This window comes from Anarrhichthys ocellatus, unplaced genomic scaffold (genome assembly GCF_004355925.1).
Source record: "Anarrhichthys ocellatus isolate YVR2014 unplaced genomic scaffold, GSC_Weel_1.0 scaffold1, whole genome shotgun sequence".
In the NCBI taxonomy this organism is placed as follows: domain Eukaryota; kingdom Metazoa; phylum Chordata; class Actinopteri; order Perciformes; family Anarhichadidae; genus Anarrhichthys; species Anarrhichthys ocellatus.
The window spans coordinates 5,378,836-5,398,986 of record NW_022280031.1 but is presented as its reverse complement, the minus strand read 5'-3'; the positions used below and the strand labels follow the sequence as shown (position 1 = coordinate 5,398,986).

The following is a 20,151-nucleotide window of genomic DNA, read 5'->3' as shown; positions in this document are numbered from 1 at the left end:
TTATGAAAGCTATTGATGTATTGTAGCTTAGCAGGACATTGTTTCCAAATGTCCTTGTGTGGGTGCATTCAAAGACACAAGCAATTATGAATTATGATTCCTTTATTGGGCTCTAAAAACTACACCACCCAGACAATAACCTGTTTCTGTAGTGTACTCACAAAACAAATTATTTCTGAATTATTGTGACTTATTTCAAATAATATGAATTGTTAACATTTTTATTAAAACTGAATTTACAGATTGTTGATTTTCATGGTTTTCATGGTCAAAAAACGTTCATTCGACAACAAACTGGTAACTGATCATTACAGAATGTTTCTAAATTAATGACCTACAGTATATTTTATTATATCTGATTCTGATTCTTAAGTCAGTTTGACCAAATGAAATAATCAATACTGATGAGCCACCAGCTTACTGAGGCCTATTAGTAATTTATCACATGAATACCAGATGGCTATATGCATGTGTAATATTTACAAATGGCACATTGTTTAATAAGAATCAAACCATGACGTTTAACGTGTTATGTAACAGTCCTATGATTCTTTCAATCACATGAACATTTTCATTAATTAAATATTAGCAAACTGGTTGATCATAATGTATTAAATGTATGAATGTATAAAATGTTCTCAATTTAAACACAAGTTCATCAGCTCTCTCTATCCAATAAAACTGTATTGTGGAATATGTTTAGAGGGAAACGTATGTTGTCGTGGATTATGACAAAGGGTTGTAATTCATTGAATTTGTTCCACAGATATCTAGAAAACATTTTCTTAAAAAAAAAAAAAAGTTATTGAGTGATCTTGAAATGTGAAAAATGTCATGTTACAGCATTTACATAAAGGAATAATGCCACAAATGTCAATGATACATGATACAAAAAACAATCGAACATGACATGAATATCGACCTGCGCCTTTTGAATAACAACTATAATAAACAAGCTTAGAGCTTAGAGCTTTTAACTCTGTTAAAATTATACCCTTTGTGATTCTAACTGTTACAACCAACAGGTTTGCTCTGTGTTTCTGTTTTTTTGCATTTGGTAAAGCACCAAAACTTCAGCGAGTTGAATTGTGGTGATGGACGCCATCGCCACAATTCAACTCGCTGATGTTTAGTTTTAAAGCCAAACACAAACTTGTAAATGCTGAGCTGTTTCCTATCTGTGTGAGCAGTATGCACTTTTTAAGTCGTTTTTAGTTTTTAGCAGTACTTGGCACAGGTCAGAAACACTTTAATGTTGGGACAGCCCGGTGGCTCAGATGGCTATGGTGCAGGCAGTGTCCGAGGTTTGAATCCCACCCTTATTGCTGGATAACCTTTCTTCTTTAATGTCACTGTTTTAGTTATATTGACAATTCAAAATAAAATTTCCGTCACTCACAGCGACCTAAAAGTGACTCAATTGTTCAATCTGTATGGCTTATTTGGCAAGTGTTTATCAGTGTTATTTAACTCCAGATAGTTATACAACCTGGTTAAACAAAACAAAACAATATTTCTTTACATAAATAACTATTTAAAATATCAATATGACCGATAACATTTAAGGTTCACTTGCTAATAGATATGAAACAACTAAGAGATGAATCAATTGATCAAAAGAATACTAATCCATCACCAACGTGAGGATTGTGAATGATTTGCTGCTTTTTATTCATTTTATATTAAAGGTAATTTATTGTCTTCAGAACATCTGAACTCATGGCTCTGGGAAATTCAGATGTGCATTTGTCACTATTTGCTGACATTTGACAATAAGTATTAGAAATCAATAGATCAACTGATAATGAAAGTAATCAATAGTTGCAGCCCTACTCACTAGCTGTCAGTGCTGTCAGCGATAAGAGTTCAAGTGACATCTGAGACAGCTGCATTTATTTGCGACCATTAAATGTGGATGAGAGCAACAAATAGACATTGCTTTGTTTAAGAGGGCCAAAAAGATTTTGAACCTTTCCTTAAATTGAGTAGGACTGTATTGAAGACGTGCTTTTCCTTATGCCTCATGGTGTTCAGTAAATGTGAAGCTGCTCCAGTTTGTTGTCGTCAATAGGACACCATGCTGTCAGGAGATGCGGTCAAGTCGAGCAGTTCAGCAGTTGTCTGATTTGTTCGAAGAAATGTCTTCAGCTGGAGTGCATAAGATTGAGATCCTCTAATAAAGGAGAATATAGGTTTTAGTAAAAAACATAAAACCCACAATTACATAGCTTTTTGGAGAGGTGTTGACCCATTTAGATGTACAAACAGCTTACCTGTCGCAGTGTACCAGGAGTGGTGCTCAATTTGTACAACATAAATAGAGGAACAATGAGCGTAGAGGAGAGAGTGAACCACCAGCCAAGAGCATAGCCCCACCACGGGTACTCAATTATGTTGTTGAACTTCAGAGGAGTGTATTTGATTAAGGAGAAAACAAACGTTCCCTGAAAATAGTCACAGAAAAAGCAGTTAAAGTATTGGCTAGACAATGTACAAAATGTCAGAAATGTTCCCCAAATCAACCCGAGCTACGATAAAGTAAATGTGGAATTTAAAAATAAATAAATCAACATGTAATATGAGTAACTTGGTAATCGAAACCTCTAAAAGTGTACAAAGTTAAATACAGAGCATATCTATTGCCCCCACACGGCTCTCAACATGGCGACGGCTGAGCTGGTGGTTTGCGGCTAACGGTGTTAACAGCTCTATCACTGCAATCATCGGGAACAGTGCTGATAGAGCTAACACTGTTAACCTGAGGGGAGACCGGATGGTGGGCCTGACGCTTCCGCAACAACGACCTCGGTCAATATGGCGTTATCAGCTGGAACCACAGTGTGAAGGCAGTGAAGAGCATGCACCAGCATGCACCAACATGCACCAACATGCACTAACATGAGCTAAACAACCGGCCCAGCTATGTCAACAAAGCACAGCAATGCTCTGATTACAACACACACAGAGGGAGGGCAACTTTATTCTCTGCTCCGGTAGACATTACTCCACTATATCTTTACATTTCAAAAAGTTGTTTGCTCTTATTATAGAGAACCTTTAAAAAAGGAGCTGGCCGATGCTGCGCTATGATTGGACAGTATGCGTTCAAGGGGCGGGACTTAGCGAAGGGACATACTGACTGAGTGAACTCTTTCTGCAACTCACCATGCATATTACTGGAGTGACGTATTTCAAACAATACTTAAGCAGGGGTAAAGGCTTGTATCCAATCATGTCCTCTATGTTATCATAAAACCGATCTGCACCTGTAAGTAGATAGAAAAGCAGTGGTGAAGGAATTCATCATCACAGTGAAGAAACCATGCACATTCCTCTTGTTTATTAACTCACCGTATATCCATCCAACACAACCAGACTGCAGTATGGCAAAGAGAAGTAGAGTCATCCCACTACAGGCATAGTAGTCAAACAACTGGAAGATGTACAGTCCACCCTGTGTGAGACATCAGTTAGCTGTTCTTTTAACAAAAGAAAACAAGGCTATGGTAAAAGAAGTGACGTGACATTTTAATATGATATTACATCTGTAACCATCACAAGTCCAATGAAGAAGCTGACAACACTGATCACAAGTAGAAGAAGTTTACGTCGATGGCCAACATGGAAGAAGGAAGGATTTGTGTCTGAAATTGATGTTACGAGGGCTTCCAGACCTACAAACTGAAACAGAGTTACCGGTTACACAACTCCATTATGCTGCACACAAACATACAAACTTTGCAGAGATAATTTCATAATAATTGAATAAGTACTCAGAGAGTGAATACCTCTGCCAAGGCTGCACAATCCTCTAATCTAGTTATTTTTTATTCTAAAGATTAAGATAAGACGTTTTTGTATGCATTCGGATCTGGATCTAAAACAAGACACACAAAGTGACCAAATCATGGGATACATGTGTAAGATTTTTTTCTCACATTAGTAATTGCTGCAGTCAATGATAATGATGTTAATACATTTTCTCACAGTGTTGTAAATCTGTTGGCTATATGCAAACAGACAAACAAACAAGAGCAAAACACATCTAGAGGTAATACATTGATCTCTTTCTAACTGTGAGACACCCACAGACCTCCAACCAAGAGCCAAAGATCATAAAGCTAAACCTACCACATGTTCATGAAGACTGTCATGCAACGTATGCATATAATAAAGGGAAGAAAATCTATCCAGGTCCTCGTGAACAGAAAATCTGCATTTCAAAATGTTATTTTATGATCATTAAAAATATACAGTACTATCCTCAAATGAAAACTTTAGTCAAGAGGGAAATAAAACTGCTGTTTCTGGTTCTCTCAGTGCTTAAGGAGAGTCAGCTTACCTCACTGTCCAGTCCCAGCAGGATGATCATAACGAAGAAGAATATCGCCCAGATTTGGGGAAAAGGCATCATGGCAACTGCTCGAGGATAGGCAATGAACGCCAAGCCGGGGCCTGCAGTCACAATGGGATGTTTAAAATAAAATATTGGGCAAAATTGAATGCTGTTGAGTCAAAATATCTCACTTGTATGGCAATGAATTGCATTTTTGTGCTATTGTTGACCCTAAACGTACAATTCTCATTAATTCCTTGATTTATTCATTAATAACATTTTCTACATTCTTACCCGACTCTGCCACGTTTGATATGTCTGTGTTCTGCTCATATGCCATGAATCCAAGTGCAGAGAAAATGGCAAAGCCAGCAACAAAACTCGTCCCACTGTTCAGAAGGCACAAGTACACACAGTCCCTAAAAAAAAAAAGACACAAATACATTTTATACTCCCTTTATTTTGAATTAGATCTATGACACTTTTACATTGTTCTTTCCGTACTTGGGACTCACATCCTAAAATGCCCAAAGATGGCTTTTTATATTCATGGCAAGACTCCTGAATACACAAGAAATACTTTGTGAGTAAACTATACTTCAAAGCGATGTGGTATTCTTGGTTTAAGCTACTTCAAATTTATTTTTGCCTAAAATGGGCATTGAAGATGTTCTGGCTAACGGTTCAAAAGCTCTTGTTTGTGTCTGTGAATCTATGTAAACCAAATTAAAAAACACATTATACATATTAAATCGAACTTACTTGTAACAGTTGTTGTTGTACTTGTTATAACTGCCAAGTGAAGTTAGACACCCAATGCAAATAGCATAGGAATAACATATTTGTGTGCCAGCGTCCATCCACACCTGCAAGACAATAAAGGACATGTTTTTATCTCCAAAATTACATATGAAATATGAAATTTACTAAGTGTTGCAACTCCGCAGTAAACCTAGACCAGGGGTCGGCAACCTTTTCTATCCAAAGAGCCATTTTGCTCTATTTCCCACCAAATAAAATTCGTCTGGAGCCGCAAAAGCTATTTGATATCACAGCTTATAAAGTTGTATATATAGTTATATTATATATGCAAAAACTATAGTTTGTTATATTTATGAAAATATAGAACAAGAATAAAGACAATTCTTGACATTTTTTTGCAATTTTACCTGTTATAACAATATCAAACTCTTATGAAGAGCTCAGTTTGCTGCAGCAGCTGAGAACTCGCTCTTTTTCGCTCATCTCCAGCGTGACACTTTTCAGCACATGCTGTGTGCTTGTTCTGGAAGCATGCAGGTAAGCCAGCATCGTTGGCAGTGAAAGCAAATGAAGACGTCCACGCAGAGTTAAACTCTCTATTCTCCTCCGTGACTTTTCTTTTTTTGGATTTATCCATTGATAGTTTACAGAGGGCGGGGGTCTGAAAATCATGATTAGCCACCTGCAGGGAAAAGCAATTTCCCTGCTCTTCTTTCTATTTCCTCGTCTCAGCCCCGTGTGTCACGTGTGTGTGTAAACCTCGCTCGAGTCAGGAAACTTGTCAGAATACCCATATTTGATTGGCTGAGCTGCATCACGTGTGATTTGCAACGCATTGGTCCGTGTGTTTCCTGCACCGCCGAACAAGTGCCGTAACGGCTGAATAAGAGGCGCCGGTTAAAGTTTAAACTCGGTGCCCAATATGTATAATTCTGAATTATCTATCGGTTTTTAGTTCCTGGGTCCGGATCCGGTGCGCCAGTTGGGAACCTCAGGGAGCCGCAACAGAGAGGCTAAAGAGCCGCATGTGGCTCGCGAGCCGCAGGTTGCCAACCCCTGACCTTGACAGAACCACCTAAAACAGATCTTTTTAATGTTTTACTCTGTGGTCGATTTGTGTGGCATCACCATAACAATCATCTGCAAATGCAGTTACCGTATGGTAACCAATCCTTTCAATCTCTGGAACTCTGACTTCCCCTTAACTTTCCACTAAAGTGTAGCATATTTAAGATATGTCATTGTTTTGCATTTCCTTGCTCAAGCATATCATTTGAGCTACATAATTTTTTTAAATTGACTGCTATTATGTGATTAAACCAAACACATGTATACACATTTCTGTATAGTTCAGCTTTATGTCTTTGGAAATTTACAACATTTTAACAGTGCTTCTACAAACAAAATGCATTTGTTAACGAGGGTTATAGAGGTGGTAGGTTCAGGAGAGTCACATGGCATTCAAACAGAGAAGTAGTGAAGAGTGCTCAAACCTGTGGATCAGACAGGCGGGATGGATCTGGGTAGAGGTAGAACTTGATCCCATCTATGGCCCCTGGCAACGTGACTCCACGAACAAGCAGCACCGCCAACATCAGATATGGAAATGTGGCGGTAAAGTAAACTACCTGTGGAAGAGTAAGGGTTATTTTGTGGCAGAATGGTGGACTTTGATAGCTGTGTTGCCAGGATGGATGCTGTGGGGTCACCGTACTGTGGAGCTCCTGAAACAATATTCAACATTGCCTTGAATATCATTTTTGAGCGTGTTTTGAGTCAAATGCCCAGAGCTTTTATGAAAGATGAAAAGTTAAGGAATCATATCTTACATACAGTATCTGTAATTTAAGTTTATATCCTGTGTAGTGGCTTCTTCCCTCTCATGTTCTTTTATTTTATACTATTCAAACATGAACTTTGTACAAGTACATCATGGTTTCAGGCAGTGTGTCTGGCAAAGTAATAGGTTTGCAATGGTTTTTTTTTGTCCTGAAGCATTATCCTTTAATGGTTGATTTTAGTTTAAACCAACAGTTTAAGAGTTGGTAAAACATAAATCATTCTACAGTCCTTACCTTCCCAGTGGACTTTACTCCTTTCCAGACACAAAAGTAACAGATGATCCAGGACAACAGAAGACACAGAGCCAGCTCCCATCGAATGCTGCCTAAATCATGGATACTTCCTGTAAGATTCAGAACTCTTCTCCTGAAAATCACATTTTTTGTTATTATTCATGAAAGTCAAATCACTTTCAGAACTTAGTACCATATTTAGGTTTAGTTTGCATACTCACTCCCAAAACTCTCTCACTGGTGATGTTGCATTTTCAGCAGCAGTCCAGTTCAAATAACCAGCTCTTCGATCAAACTCCACACAGGTCTCTGTTGCAAAGGCATACAGGATGCTTTAAACAATGCATTCAAGGACAACTACACACATTATAACATTCTGCCTTTGTCAAAGCCTTTATTTAATTTTGTTTCTTATTTAACTTGATAAATGGAAAGGGGGATCATTTCCAAAGAGCCTAATCTATTAAGTACTGAGCGAATGCAAAGTCCTTGCTGCCTCCTGGTCTGTATGGAGGGTGACTAAACCTGAATTGGTAGACACCAGGAATCTTGAACCTTTTGGATAATCCTTTGAGTAAGTCTGGTTGGATATGTGGGGGTGAGGGTGTTATGTTGGATATAGGAGAGGGAGCCAGGGGACTTGTGTTGAGCGAATAGTTCTGGTTATGATTTGCGTGGTTGTGTTAAGCTAGGCATCCACATGATGACAGCAGCACAGTACTCTATAGAGTATACAAGGGCCAGAGCTCAGGTGCGCAATATAGGGGCTGCTACCCCCCCCCCCAGTCTATTAATGACAAAAGTAAATGGATTAAATACCATTTTACACTAGTTTGTGGTTTCTGAAGCTCCTCTATGTTCACCTAAAATCTTCGTTTAAGATGTGTATGCCAACCAGTTAGGTGTGGAAACTTCAAACCTCCTGCCCACACTCACTGAGAATGGCGTGGAGAATGTGAGGGGGGGATCTCCAGATCCTCAAATGAGCCAAAAAATCGGATTAATTCATTATTGAACTAAAGATTCATAATAATCTTATTATTTGTTTGTTTTCATGTATGTTTATTTCAGTCACATTGCATACTGGGACAAACCTGTGTTCCAGTTGTTTCTGCAAGTCGCCCAGGGAAGTTCAGCGTTGACAGAGTTGAAGAGATACAGGAAAGCCCAGGCCAATATGATGATGTAATAGATGCTGGCGTATAAAACAACCACAAGATTGCCATAACCTATCCCTGACAAAAAGAGACAAACAAAGAAACAAAAGTATTTAAATAAAATAGCAAGAAACATATAATTATCACATCTAATTATGAATATATATAATTACATTCAAATAAAACAAATAGCATGATACTGATAAAACTGATAAATTAAATATTATAATAATGCCATTTAAAGGAAATCAATGTCACATAATAAAACCTGACCACTGTATTTATCCTAAGCATTAAGCAGGGGAGCAACTTGGGGTTCTGTGTCTTGCTCAAGGACACGTAAACGTATGAGCAGTGGTAACAAGTGATTAACCGATCGACCTTGTGTTTAAAGATCAACCTGCTCTAACCGATCTACAGCCACCCCACAACAATATTGATACTGCCCAGGCTGTTATTGCAGAATAAATACAGTGTAAAAAACATTTTTTCTGTTGTAGATTTAGTAAAGATATGTCAGCTTGACTCCATGCTTACATGAGAAAGATCATCCATTTTGGTAACTCATTTAGCCAAATGTAATAGCTCACAGGGGGCAATATTTAACCAATGCGAACCATGTCAATGTGTTTGTTACAGGTTTACCAAACCTGACACAGTTTACTGGGTTTCTTAGAAAAGATGGTGTAAAAGTGGTTGGACAAGTTTATTCTAAACACAAAACTGACATAGGTTGCGTTTGAAAGGTGGTGAAATCACTTTCATCACATTCTGCAAGATTTGTAGCAAAAGTGTCAGCACACAAAACAAAAATTTGAAGAAGAAGAAATATATATTTTCATGAGAATTTGAGAAAATATAATACAGTATTACTGCCCTGCAGAATATAGTTCAGATTAGCACATATACACATGTTGTCTGTAATATCACATTTTTTAAATGTAGGGATGTTTTGTCTTACATTCACTGCAGCAACTGTAGAAAAATGCGAGTGCATGAATTTTACAATTTGTTGTGCGAAGGATTAGAACTGAGAGGTTGCAATAAACACAAGAGCTTGCACCTCATTTTTGGTGGGTTATCTTCATTACTTAAAGGCCCAGGCAGCCATTTTTTGAGCGTGTCATAAACGTATATAAACATGTTTTAATTTGATTATTTATTTAATATTTTTTTGATGTGACATTAATAGTCTGAAAGTGATTCTACATCTTTACCTTCAAAAAGGGGACAAATGTTCCTCCAGCAGGTAATACTTCCCTGTTTGGTGTACTGGCCGAGTGACGTCTCCAGGAGAAACAGGGGGATGCCGCAGGTAAAGAGGAAGAGGACATAAGGAATGAAGAACACCCCTTGAGAAAACAGAAAGTTACTCCACATGAGTTGTTTTACAGGTTGAGCACTTATGGTAAGCCACAAGAATCATGATCATTTTTATGATTTAAAAAAGATCTGGTTCCCGCAGCTTTCATTTCCAATTCAATATTTGTTTCTAGTTGCCATCAAGTGCTAACCCAGTCGGAGTTGTTTTTACATTCTGCATGTGTACTTTTGAACAAAGTAGTTGTTCCGAATTTCTTTGACTATTACGAAACTGACCTCCTCCGTTTTTGTAGCACAGGTAAGGGAACCTCCACACATTTCCTAGGCCTATGATTTGTCCTGCAACAGCCAAGAGGAACTCCATTTTGCTTGACCATTGTCCTCTGGTCAGGGTGCTGGGTGCAGGATGTGCTGTGCTCACATCCAGCATGAACTTGACCTCTGGACCATAAGGCTTCTCCATTGAACTGAAACAAGAGGGTCAACGAAGTGGCGTTCAGTGACAAAATTACAATGTTCACACAATGATATAAACTACATTTTCAAAGTAATTATTCATGTTATTTGTGGATTTCATTTTGCAGTAGCAAATTGTGACTAAAGAGCACATGCTCAGTTTAGATGTCAACATACACATTAACCACAGCAGGGATGTTGACAAGATTCAATCACTGTTTATTAATGTTCACAATAAATACAATACCAGCAGTCTTGTTGTATTAAGTCAGCAGAATCAGTAACTCTTGGCATGAGTGGAATATTTTCATCAATGTTCCTTTTGTGTTGCTGCCCCGGATTTGATGTGGGACTGGAGCAAATGGACTAGAAAATATGTGTGTTACTACACTACTGTTAAAATGCTCAAAACAACTTTCCTAAAGTTTTTTCAGGATCATTAAGTGAGAGGAGAATTATGAAAAGTATCCAAGTATATGAGTGAACATGCAAGGACTCAGTTTTTTTGTTTTTTCTCTCAAGTTACTAACAAAGAAATATAGATAATAGGGACAAGGACAACAAGCTGCACAGATAAATATAGATGTAAAAGAATATTATATGAATATTAATAAAAAGGAGCAATGACCAACAATACAATAAGATATAAAATGTCTATATAAAAGTCAAGTGCAAATTGTGCAAATCAATAAATACTGAATTGAAATACAAGGACTGGATGATTGCTTGTGTACAACAAGTTTGACCAATGACATTGCATGAGTGGACATAGCATAGCCCAACCTATACTGGGTTTTTGATGCCTAGTATTAAATTGATATTTTATCAATTATCTAATATCTTATATAACATAAACACAAATTCGATTTATTTTTCTAATCGTGACCAAGATATGTAGTGAATGAGGTATTTTACAGTTCAACTTGTCAGCACTCTGGTGGATAAACTATATGCACTGTAATGGTGAATGGTTTTGCAGCTGGGCATTTTGCAGTTTTTTACTGTTTTTTGTTTTTTCAAAATTCAACTTAGCTTTATCATTTTTCCATTCTATCTGAGTAAAATATTTTATATCGAAGTAGTACTTAGAAGTAGTACCTCTGTAAAGACCAAATTCTTTCCGCAAATGACAACTCTTTAACCCTATTTCATCACTTGGTTCTCGTTTTGTAGAAGATGCCCATGTTTGGCAGTGGTGGGAGAAGTACTTAGATCTCAAGTGAAAGCATAAATACCTAATAAAAAAAAGCTCTGCAAGTGAAAGTTCTGCAAAATTAAAGATGAGCCTTCAAGTACAGAGATGAGAAGTGAGGCATGTATTTTGAATCTTTCCCTTGTGTTCGTAAGCAACACATATTGAAAAAAAAACTGGAAAATGAACCTTTGATGAAACTTGAGTTGCTGTTGACAAGTTACATGAATTGATCAAAGATGTTGGAGATGGCTATGTAAATGTATGTGTATACAGTGTATACTATATTGTTTAAAAGAGGTGATTTGCAGTAGACAGTAGGTGTACACACTAATTTACATTGCAGAGTTTAATGAGTGGGCAGTAAAAGGTTGTGTCATATGGAAAACATATCAAAGTTTATTATGTGTTTCTGACACACACATTACTATACCACATTTTAACTGGCACAAACGTATCAGGGCATATGAAGAAAGCCATAGCTCAGGTGGTAAAGCGGTGTGTAAATGTAAATTGGTGTGTAAAAGCTGTTGGCCATATCGATTTAATGTTGTGATACAGTCAGGCATTGTTGTCACCCATCAGAAGGAATATAAACTCTGTCAGTTGTTTGTGTCGCAATGCATTCAAATAAATGGGAGGCCTATTTGCCTTCTCATATCATTCATCTGTGGGAACGTTACTAAAGACTCTCACTGACTTTCATAGACACAATAGGTCTGCCTGGCATGCTCACCATGTTACAACATGCATTTGTTCTTCAGCCTATTCACAGGAGCTGTGTTCCACCTGTGTGCTTGTTGGTTAAACAGGTTCTGAATCATCTCCAAAGTGACTAACACAATGGAGACCAAAACAGATTGCCTCAGTATGGGCCTTATTTGACATCTCACCCCCCCTATGACGACAGGCTTTTCACAAGGCTAGATGTTTAGAACAGCTTTAAACACTGTTGACTTCAGACGTTGTACAACATGCTATAGAGGTTGTAGAGAGAAGGAGGTTAAATGCGCTTCAACCGCCTCACAAGGAATATATAGCATGTCCCAGCCCATTTTCATTCCTAGGGCTTCAAATACCAACGCTTTGTCCGTCGTTTTTAGTCACTCAGAGAAAATTCTCTGCTGTGTGATGGCGTACTACAAAGAAAAACCACACAGAAGGTGTAAGAGAGGGCAGGCGGATGGTTCAAACAGAACATTTAATGTTAGTGTCTCAAAGTGTAGAGTTAATTTGAAGTTATGTGTTTTCAGTACTTCTGTTACGTTGTTTATGTTTTACTTAGTTTACATGCTTATTTCAAGCCCAACTGTGGTGTTTTTCCTCAACCTAACTAACGTGGTTTTGTTACCTAAACAAGTGTTTTTGTTCAAATTCAAACTGTTAACCACATGTTTACTGTGACCGTAACGGACGCCAAGTTTCCCTTAGTATGTGAAGAGCAGGGATGACAATGTGCAGGTCGCACTGTCCGGTGCTCTCAGAAATAGGTCAATGTCGCATCGGGAGAAACTTCAGAGCTTAGATCCAAAGTATACTGGAGCACACAAATTTAAGGCAACAAACTTTAAAAGAAGACTAAGGTTTTAACGCCAATTGTGTCTTCATCATGCCGACGCATACACGGAGGTTGTAGGTACTCATCTTCTTTCTTTAAGACATTTTAGTAGGACTTCAACCCTACGACCCTTTAAAGGATGGTGTACCTCGAGGAATTCATGCCCTTAGTAGGGTTGAAACCAGGCAAAAGACAGTACCACTGCTGTAAAAATCAACTGAGCCATAGCATATGGCATAGCTGTCATGTTTTCAGTTCTTGTCGTATAAATGGTGTCATTGTTGTCCTTGAAGATAACACTCGATTGAAACAGTACTGCTTCACAAGAAGAGCATGTTCACTCACAATGGGTCTTATTCATTCATATTGGGTCAGAAAATATCTTCTTTAGTGCAGAAATAGCAAGCTGTACACAGGTTAACAAATAATCAATGTAGCTGTTTTAAACTGATTTTAATCGGCATACAAAGATTATTCTTTTGCCTTTTTCAGATACAAGACTTCAATCCTCATTAAATCAGACATGCTGTGGAAGAACACATTTGCACAAACTGTTGGAGTGACAGCTTATTGTTGGTAATGGCTGTTGCACAGGTTTGTGTTTCATTGTCCGTGGACAAAACTAAACAGCACTTTTTACTAATTAAAAAACAACTGCAGCAAAACTTGTCTTTTGACTGACTAACTCTACTTAAAAGTAATAAAAAAAATACAGATGGTATGTCTATAAAACAGGCCCTAAATCACTGATATGTTGGAAGAGTTGCTTTAGAAGAGCTGTTGTTAACTAAAGTGACTGCTTTGTATTTTGTATTCAGGGCTGCAAGGTGTAGGGTATATGTGCAGCAGGGAGGGCTCTAGGTTCTAGGAAGCTAACAGTCGCTAGACTAATCTCTTCAAACCATCATACTCATCATAGGCAGACACATTTTTGTTCACCCTGCACTGGGCTTCAAGCCCACGCAACTTTGTGAACATAATTTTGTAGAGCTGTCTAAATATCTAGGGAGGGGTGTTGAACAGTACCCTACTGAATATTCTACAATGAATATACTAAAACCTGCTCAGAATTAGTATGATGGTTATGGGACACACAACAATAATCTGCCACCAAACCTTGGCAGTGTAAGGAATAGTTGTTGGTCATGTTTCTTTTTTCATCCCAGTCTGCCATTAACAGGGAGACGTGGGCTCATTGGTAAATAATATTCTGTTTTGATTATTTGACCAGCCCTCCATGTTTTTATTCTGCTATCAATTAACATCAATAGCTTTTCGGACTTCATTTGCTGAAAAATGAATAATTTGTATTGATGCATGCACCTTTTGTTTTCTGCAAACAATCATAGCAAGGCAGTCAATTATTTAATATCAGTGTAGTTATAAGTAACTTTTAAAAGAGTCTGTTATGTGATGCTATTTGTTAAAATATTTGGACAAGACACATTGTCATATGTTTGTTTTAAATGCAAGCTTTCGGCAGCAGTGATCCCAGAGCAACATGATGTGTCACACTGAACTCACTAAACAAGGGAAATAGCTGCTCTCCCTGCAGCATAGCCAGTAACCTTTGCCCTACATAATACAGCTACAGGCGCCAAGCACAAGTGCAACCACACAGCCCAGCTGTCTCTGAACTGCAAGGATACCATTTGTTTCCTATTGAACATAGTGTACACTCACAATGTATAACAATAAATAATAAAGACAGAAAAACCTGCTTGTGGCCTAAAGGGAAAGGTATTGGTTACGAGTACCTGAGAATGCTTGCTTCTTGTCTTTAGTCTGTGGTTATGTTTCCATATATCCCTAGGTGGGATTCATTTGGTGCCTTTGAAGAAAATACAAGTCTAGAGCCCCTAGTCTCTCCAGGACCAGTGTTCTTCTCAGCTCTGAACATGAGTGAGTCCATGAGTCTGAGAGAGCTGTATTTGTATGACAATGAGGGAGAGAGAAAGAGCCAGAGGGTCAGAGTGAGAGAGGAGGGGCCAGGGTGTTATGTGGTTTTGAATGAGCAACTTAAGGCGGAGACTGTTCATGGAGGCCACGAGGTTCAACAGTAAAGAGGAGGGGATTTGCACAGTGGCAGGCTAGCTGCATGGGTCTGTGGGTATTTATATCTGTCAGTATGTTCAACACTGTGCTCCAGACAGAAAAATAATAAAAGGTAGTGCTTGATACTTCGGATCTTAATCTAAAATCTTCCTCTACAAACTGAAATAGACAAATTTTGTGGAAAGTTTCGAAGTTGTATTTTTCAGACTTAGTTACAAAGGCTGCAGGTTTTGCTCTGTCTCTCTCTCTCTCATACATCAAATTAACTTCAAAATGAACACTTACAAATCAAAGTTTACCAGATTTATGGGTCAATAAATGTGGTCAACACACATTGTTGTTGTTTGTTTTCACACTCGTAGCTCTGTCGATGCCTGAAGTCCCTGTCGCACTGGAGAGCAATTAATGCTTTTGTTCCTTTACAGTTTCTGTGTGGACTTCACAATAGTTGTGCAGAACAAAACAAGTATTAATAAGATAAGGAAAGTCCTCCATTTTGTGTCCATCGCCCTTCTCAAACCCGCAAACCGTGACTTCAAGCACCCGCTTCGTTAAACCTTCCTTTAAACTTATCTGTTTTCAGTGCTCTAAAACTCCTGCTTAGCATGGATGCTCAGTGTAAATGCAGCATGCATTTTAAAATGGAAACGTAGTAGTGTGGACATGGCCTTGAATCTAACGCCACCAGCAGGTTGACATTTTCGGTATTCTGTGAAATGTCTCAACAATGAATTGAATGGTTCCCAGAGGGTGAATCCTAATAACTTTACTGACCAATCATTAGGTCATAAAAATGTCCGGTGCTTTGCAAAACTAATGACATTCCCATCAGCCTCAACTCTACTTTTTGCTTTGTGCTAATTAGCAAATTCGCAATTTACCGTTTACCAGACATCATCACCATTTTGGTGAAGATGGTAAACATTATAAAGTTTGCTCAAAGTTCACCCCATTAATTTGTTAATGGAAGTGAGCCAACTGAGCAAATCATTGGATTCCAGGTGATGTGGAACTAACAGGCGATGTAAAAGTCTTCATGGAAATTACAGCTAGATTCGCATAGGAGCTCTGTAGTGGTTTGTCAGAAAACTGACGAAGAAAAAGTGATTCAATCTCACTCTTTACCTGCTGAGGAGGAATCTGGGATTCGCCCTTCCTCCGAGATTACAGATACTGACAAACGATACACCCACAGTGACGAGAAAGAAGCTGCAGAGGCAATAACTTATGAATGATTCATTTGCAGCACACCTTAGTATTGTTCTGTTAATGAAACATTTGTGTTGCTACTCTGAGTGATAGCAATAATTATGTTGCGCAGACAGAATGAATAGCTACCGTCCACAACCCCCCATCAGAGAAAAACATGTTCCCCAAAGACTGACATTATAAAAGAGACAAACATAAAAATGCTGATAGGACACCTGAAAGTGCACACAGGTGCATGTCTTAATCCTTGTATTGTGATTCAACTATGAAGGTTTATTTGTAAATATATTTACAATATATATATACTTATATTTATTTATATATACTTTTTATGGATCGCTCACTCTTTATTTTGCCGAACATTGTACTGGAACAACAGATTTGTATTTTATGATAATATACTGTAACAGGGAACACACTAATTTGCGACCAAATAATCTAATATGCCACATTAACAGTCATTAACAGATGAAATCCAGAGCAATTAAAAACTGTAGCGACAAAAAACGTACAACAAAACTACAGCACACAAAAGAGAAACAGAAACAGTATGATTATAACTTCACATATTTATAATAAACCTGAAAGTAAGTTAAGGTAAATAATTACTCACAGCCACAAAAGGATTGTTATTGACACAAAAGCACAGCTGGTGACCCAAGATGATCCTTTCTCTCCCTCCCTCTGCGCCGGTCTCTGTCCCACACAGGCACCCTAAAGGTCCAGCATTCACAGCCCTCCACCACAACGTTACGTTACATTCACCACAAACGATTTCAACACATGCTGTGTGAAATACCACAAATGTATGCAGTATGTGAAACACACACACACACACACACACACACACACACACACGCACACACACCCACACACTCATAACTGTGTCTGGTGCTTGATGAGTGCATTTAGTTTAACATGTTTTTTTCTTGCATATTTTATCGACATATTGGTCGTATTTGCTTTGTCTGTATCTGTTTCTGTCTTTTACTGTTTTTTTTCCACGAATATTTGTTTGTAAAACAGCAAAGTTGCTAATCAATAAAAAGGGAAATCAGATGATTCGTATACTCACAATTTGCTGTTGTCTGAAGCAGATATACTCGTCTCCACTTTAGTCTTTCTGCGTATCTCTGACGGAGGCGCTTGCAACAAGTGTGCCGGCTGCAGGAGGTACAAGATACAGGACAAATCCCTGTACTGGTTGTAAATTAATTATCTTTGGCAAACTTCGTCAAAGTGACTCTGAACAGGGGTACTTGAGTTCAAGGAAACACAGCTGCCACCTGAGGCAACAACACAAGTCTTAATTCTTCATCAAACCTACACATACTTGTAATGTTAAAGTGTAACTTTATATGGTGTTTTTTATGTTAACCTTTTTCCAATAACTATTTTTATACATATATACATATATCCCCCCCCCCCCAGAGCTTATACTATGTAGCGTACATCTTAACGTTAAAACTAACTCCAGTCAAGACGACTGAGGTGATGTATTAAATCTGAGACAGAGTTAGACAGACATGTAGTTTCTACATAGAAACAGTGTGCCATTCAAAAGCTAGTCCTGACTGAATATTAATTGGATTAGCAATAGATGTTTTATGCTTGTGTTGGCATTCACTTGACATATTTCAGTATTTATTTATAACTTGGATCTTATCTTCAAATAGGATCCATTTGAATGACAGTCAAAAAGTAAAACAGAGGGACAGAAACAATATTTGTTCAAATGCTTAAAATGACCCACAGTACTGAATGTAGATGTTTCATGACAAGCAACCTCTTGTTGTTGTCCAGACACAAAAGCTCTTTCTCTCTGTGAAGGCAGTTTGTTGGATAGTTGGGCCTGAATTTTCTGACACTGACACGGGAGACTGTGGTTTCTATCCCAGCTCCTCTTTTAACCCACCGTCTTTCCCTTACCTGCCCTGAGCATATTGTTAACCATGACCACAATATTTCTGGCCTTTTTGGCTCATATGGGTTGTTTTGCAAGGTACTGACAAGCGACCTATTTTTCTGTGTAAGCATAACAACTTATTGGAAACAGAGGATGGGTACAGAAAAAGAGCTGTCCAGTCTTCGTCAGGAGATTCAGTGATTTCTTTTTTTTAAAACTTAAATTGAACCTTTAGTTAGAGGTTAGGTAGGCTCATTGAGACATCATGTCATTCTCAAGAGAGGCCTGGTTAAGACACAACACGACACAAAGTTACAGACAGACAGGAAATGCATACAAAGACAAAATAGAAATGCAAGCAGCATAAGGCAAGTGCTAAAATTACGTTGAAAATACAAAATAAATTGATACTGTACAATAACTCGAAAGTAAGTGCACCAGCAAACTGACAACAATGTTGTATTGTAAATTATTAGATGATGTTCATCCAGCTGTGAAATAAACATGATAACAACATGTGGTGATTGCATATGTCTGCATTAGCATCATGTATAATAGGCCTTTCATGCACAGTGAAGATAGAATATACTTTAAGAGAGAGCAGATCATTGGCTCCCTCTAGTGCCTACATACAGTACATGCAGCTTTTGACTTTGTTTGGACATGCAGTAAGGAATGGAGGGAATTAATCGTCAGGTGTGCCGTGGGAAAATGTCCAATTTCACTTAATTGGACACTAGTGGTGTAACGGATCACCCCTCACGGTTCGGCATCAATGGTTCACCATTAAAATACACTAGAGGCTGGTTTTACGGATGTTCGTATACAATTAAGTGGTCAGTGTTCACAGTCATAGTTTGTGGGTTTCAAAAGATCACAAATTGTCTTTGACATCAACATTTTAAGCTCAAGTCGTCATTTAGTCTCTTTGGTGTTGAGTGTGCATACTAAAAACATTTGTCTCTGGTATTAAAAAGCACTTGGCAGCATCACATCAAAAATAAGTAAGATATCTCTTTTATTTGACCACGATGTAGTCTATCATTTGGTACAACCGTCAAGTATGCAGAATTGTGTAAAAACACCACAAGATCCAAGTCTCAAACCCAAAATCATGAATGAAAATGACTGGTTTCGGGCTTTGATTTTCTGGAAGAACAATGAGACGGAGAGAGGTGAGAAATCTTATACTCAGATTAGCTGCTTTTGTTCGTCTTGTTATGCAATGTAACACAAAGAAGGGGAAAACCTGTCCAAGATAGCCTTCAAACTCAGGTGAAAGTATAGCTTTAAACAGAACTTTGTGTATTTTTATCTGAACAGCATATTGGATAACATAAACACATTACTAATAGGCCCACCACAATGTGGAAATATTCATTTTCAAGTAGAATACGTCTAAATCCTTAAGCAAAGAAGTATTATCAGCTCAAATGTTCTCAAAGTATCAAAAGTAAGTTAGTGCTAATTGTTGATAATCGTCGTATTTATTGTTTGACATTAATAGATTGGTAATACTTGTGCATCAAATCATTTTAATGTTGTAGCTGATCGAGGTTGCTACATTTAAATACTTATCTAGGTAGATTAGTCCAGTGTTTCACAATGCTTCTATTGATTTATGATAAACTAACTACAGCAACGATGATACTTTTTCAAATGTACAACAAGAACAACAGATGAGCTGCATTTACATATAATGGTTATGCTCTAGCCCTGCTCTCATGGTTTCTGTTGGTTTCCAAAGAAAAGACTGGTTAAGTTAGTCTCAGTGGCCACTCCTCACAGAAACCCATTTCCTTCAACTTATTCCTGGAGAGAGGCTGACCTTTTCTTTCAGAATACAACTATCAGAGGAGGAAATACTCAAACTTCTTTCAGGTTTGACTTTGACTGATTTTATTGGACTGTATATTTTATTAAAATGTAGGTCTTGTTTAGCTATTGTTTAAGGTATTAAAAGCAATCTTTGAATGTTTTTTCATTTTCTAGAAAGGAAATGTATTTGACCCTAAAAATATATATATCTTGAATTCACTACAGGTTAATCTACCATAAATTCATGCCATTGTTTGGTGTTTCCAACATCACTGACAAAATGCAATTGTTACTAAAGGTTGAC

At 37.8% G+C, this 20,151-nt stretch overlaps 1 protein-coding gene across 2 annotated transcripts; it reads right to left on the bottom strand.

Annotated features, from left to right (window-relative positions):
* Nucleotides 1–84: 84 nt before the first annotated feature.
* On the bottom strand, nt 85–17,280 carry LOC116386060 (sodium- and chloride-dependent GABA transporter 2-like). 2 transcript variants are annotated; one of them, XM_031852146.1, is made up of 15 exons: nt 17,199–17,280; nt 9,930–10,120; nt 9,548–9,682; nt 8,268–8,408; nt 7,395–7,482; nt 7,174–7,306; nt 6,592–6,726; nt 5,099–5,202; nt 4,631–4,755; nt 4,343–4,455; nt 3,544–3,681; nt 3,352–3,454; nt 3,166–3,266; nt 2,274–2,444; nt 85–2,173 (listed from the first exon to the last, which is right to left on the bottom strand). In XM_031852146.1, exons 2-15 carry the CDS (start codon nt 10,114–10,116, stop codon nt 2,111–2,113), a joined length of 1,737 nt encoding a protein of 578 aa, XP_031708006.1. In that variant the 5' UTR covers nt 10,117–10,120; nt 17,199–17,280; the 3' UTR covers nt 85–2,110. The 2 variants fall into 2 exon arrangements, with proteins under 2 accessions (XP_031708006.1, XP_031707927.1); XM_031852067.1 differs by lacking the exon at nt 17,199–17,280 and adding an exon at nt 14,617–14,803.
* Nucleotides 17,281–20,151: the final 2,871 nt, after the last annotated feature.

Coding starts and splice junctions, on each gene's coding strand:
- LOC116386060 (XM_031852146.1), bottom strand. CDS start 10,116: ATGGAGAAGCCTTATGGTCCAGAGGTCAAGTTCATGCTGGATGTGAGC. Junction 5,203..6,591: donor CCCGCCTGTCTGATCCACAG/GTTTGAGCACTC, acceptor ATTGTCTTGCAG/GTGTGGATGGACGCTGGCAC. Junction 4,456..4,630: donor ATCAAACGTGGCAGAGTCGG/GTAAGAATGTAG, acceptor TTGTGACTGCAG/GCCCCGGCTTGGCGTTCATT.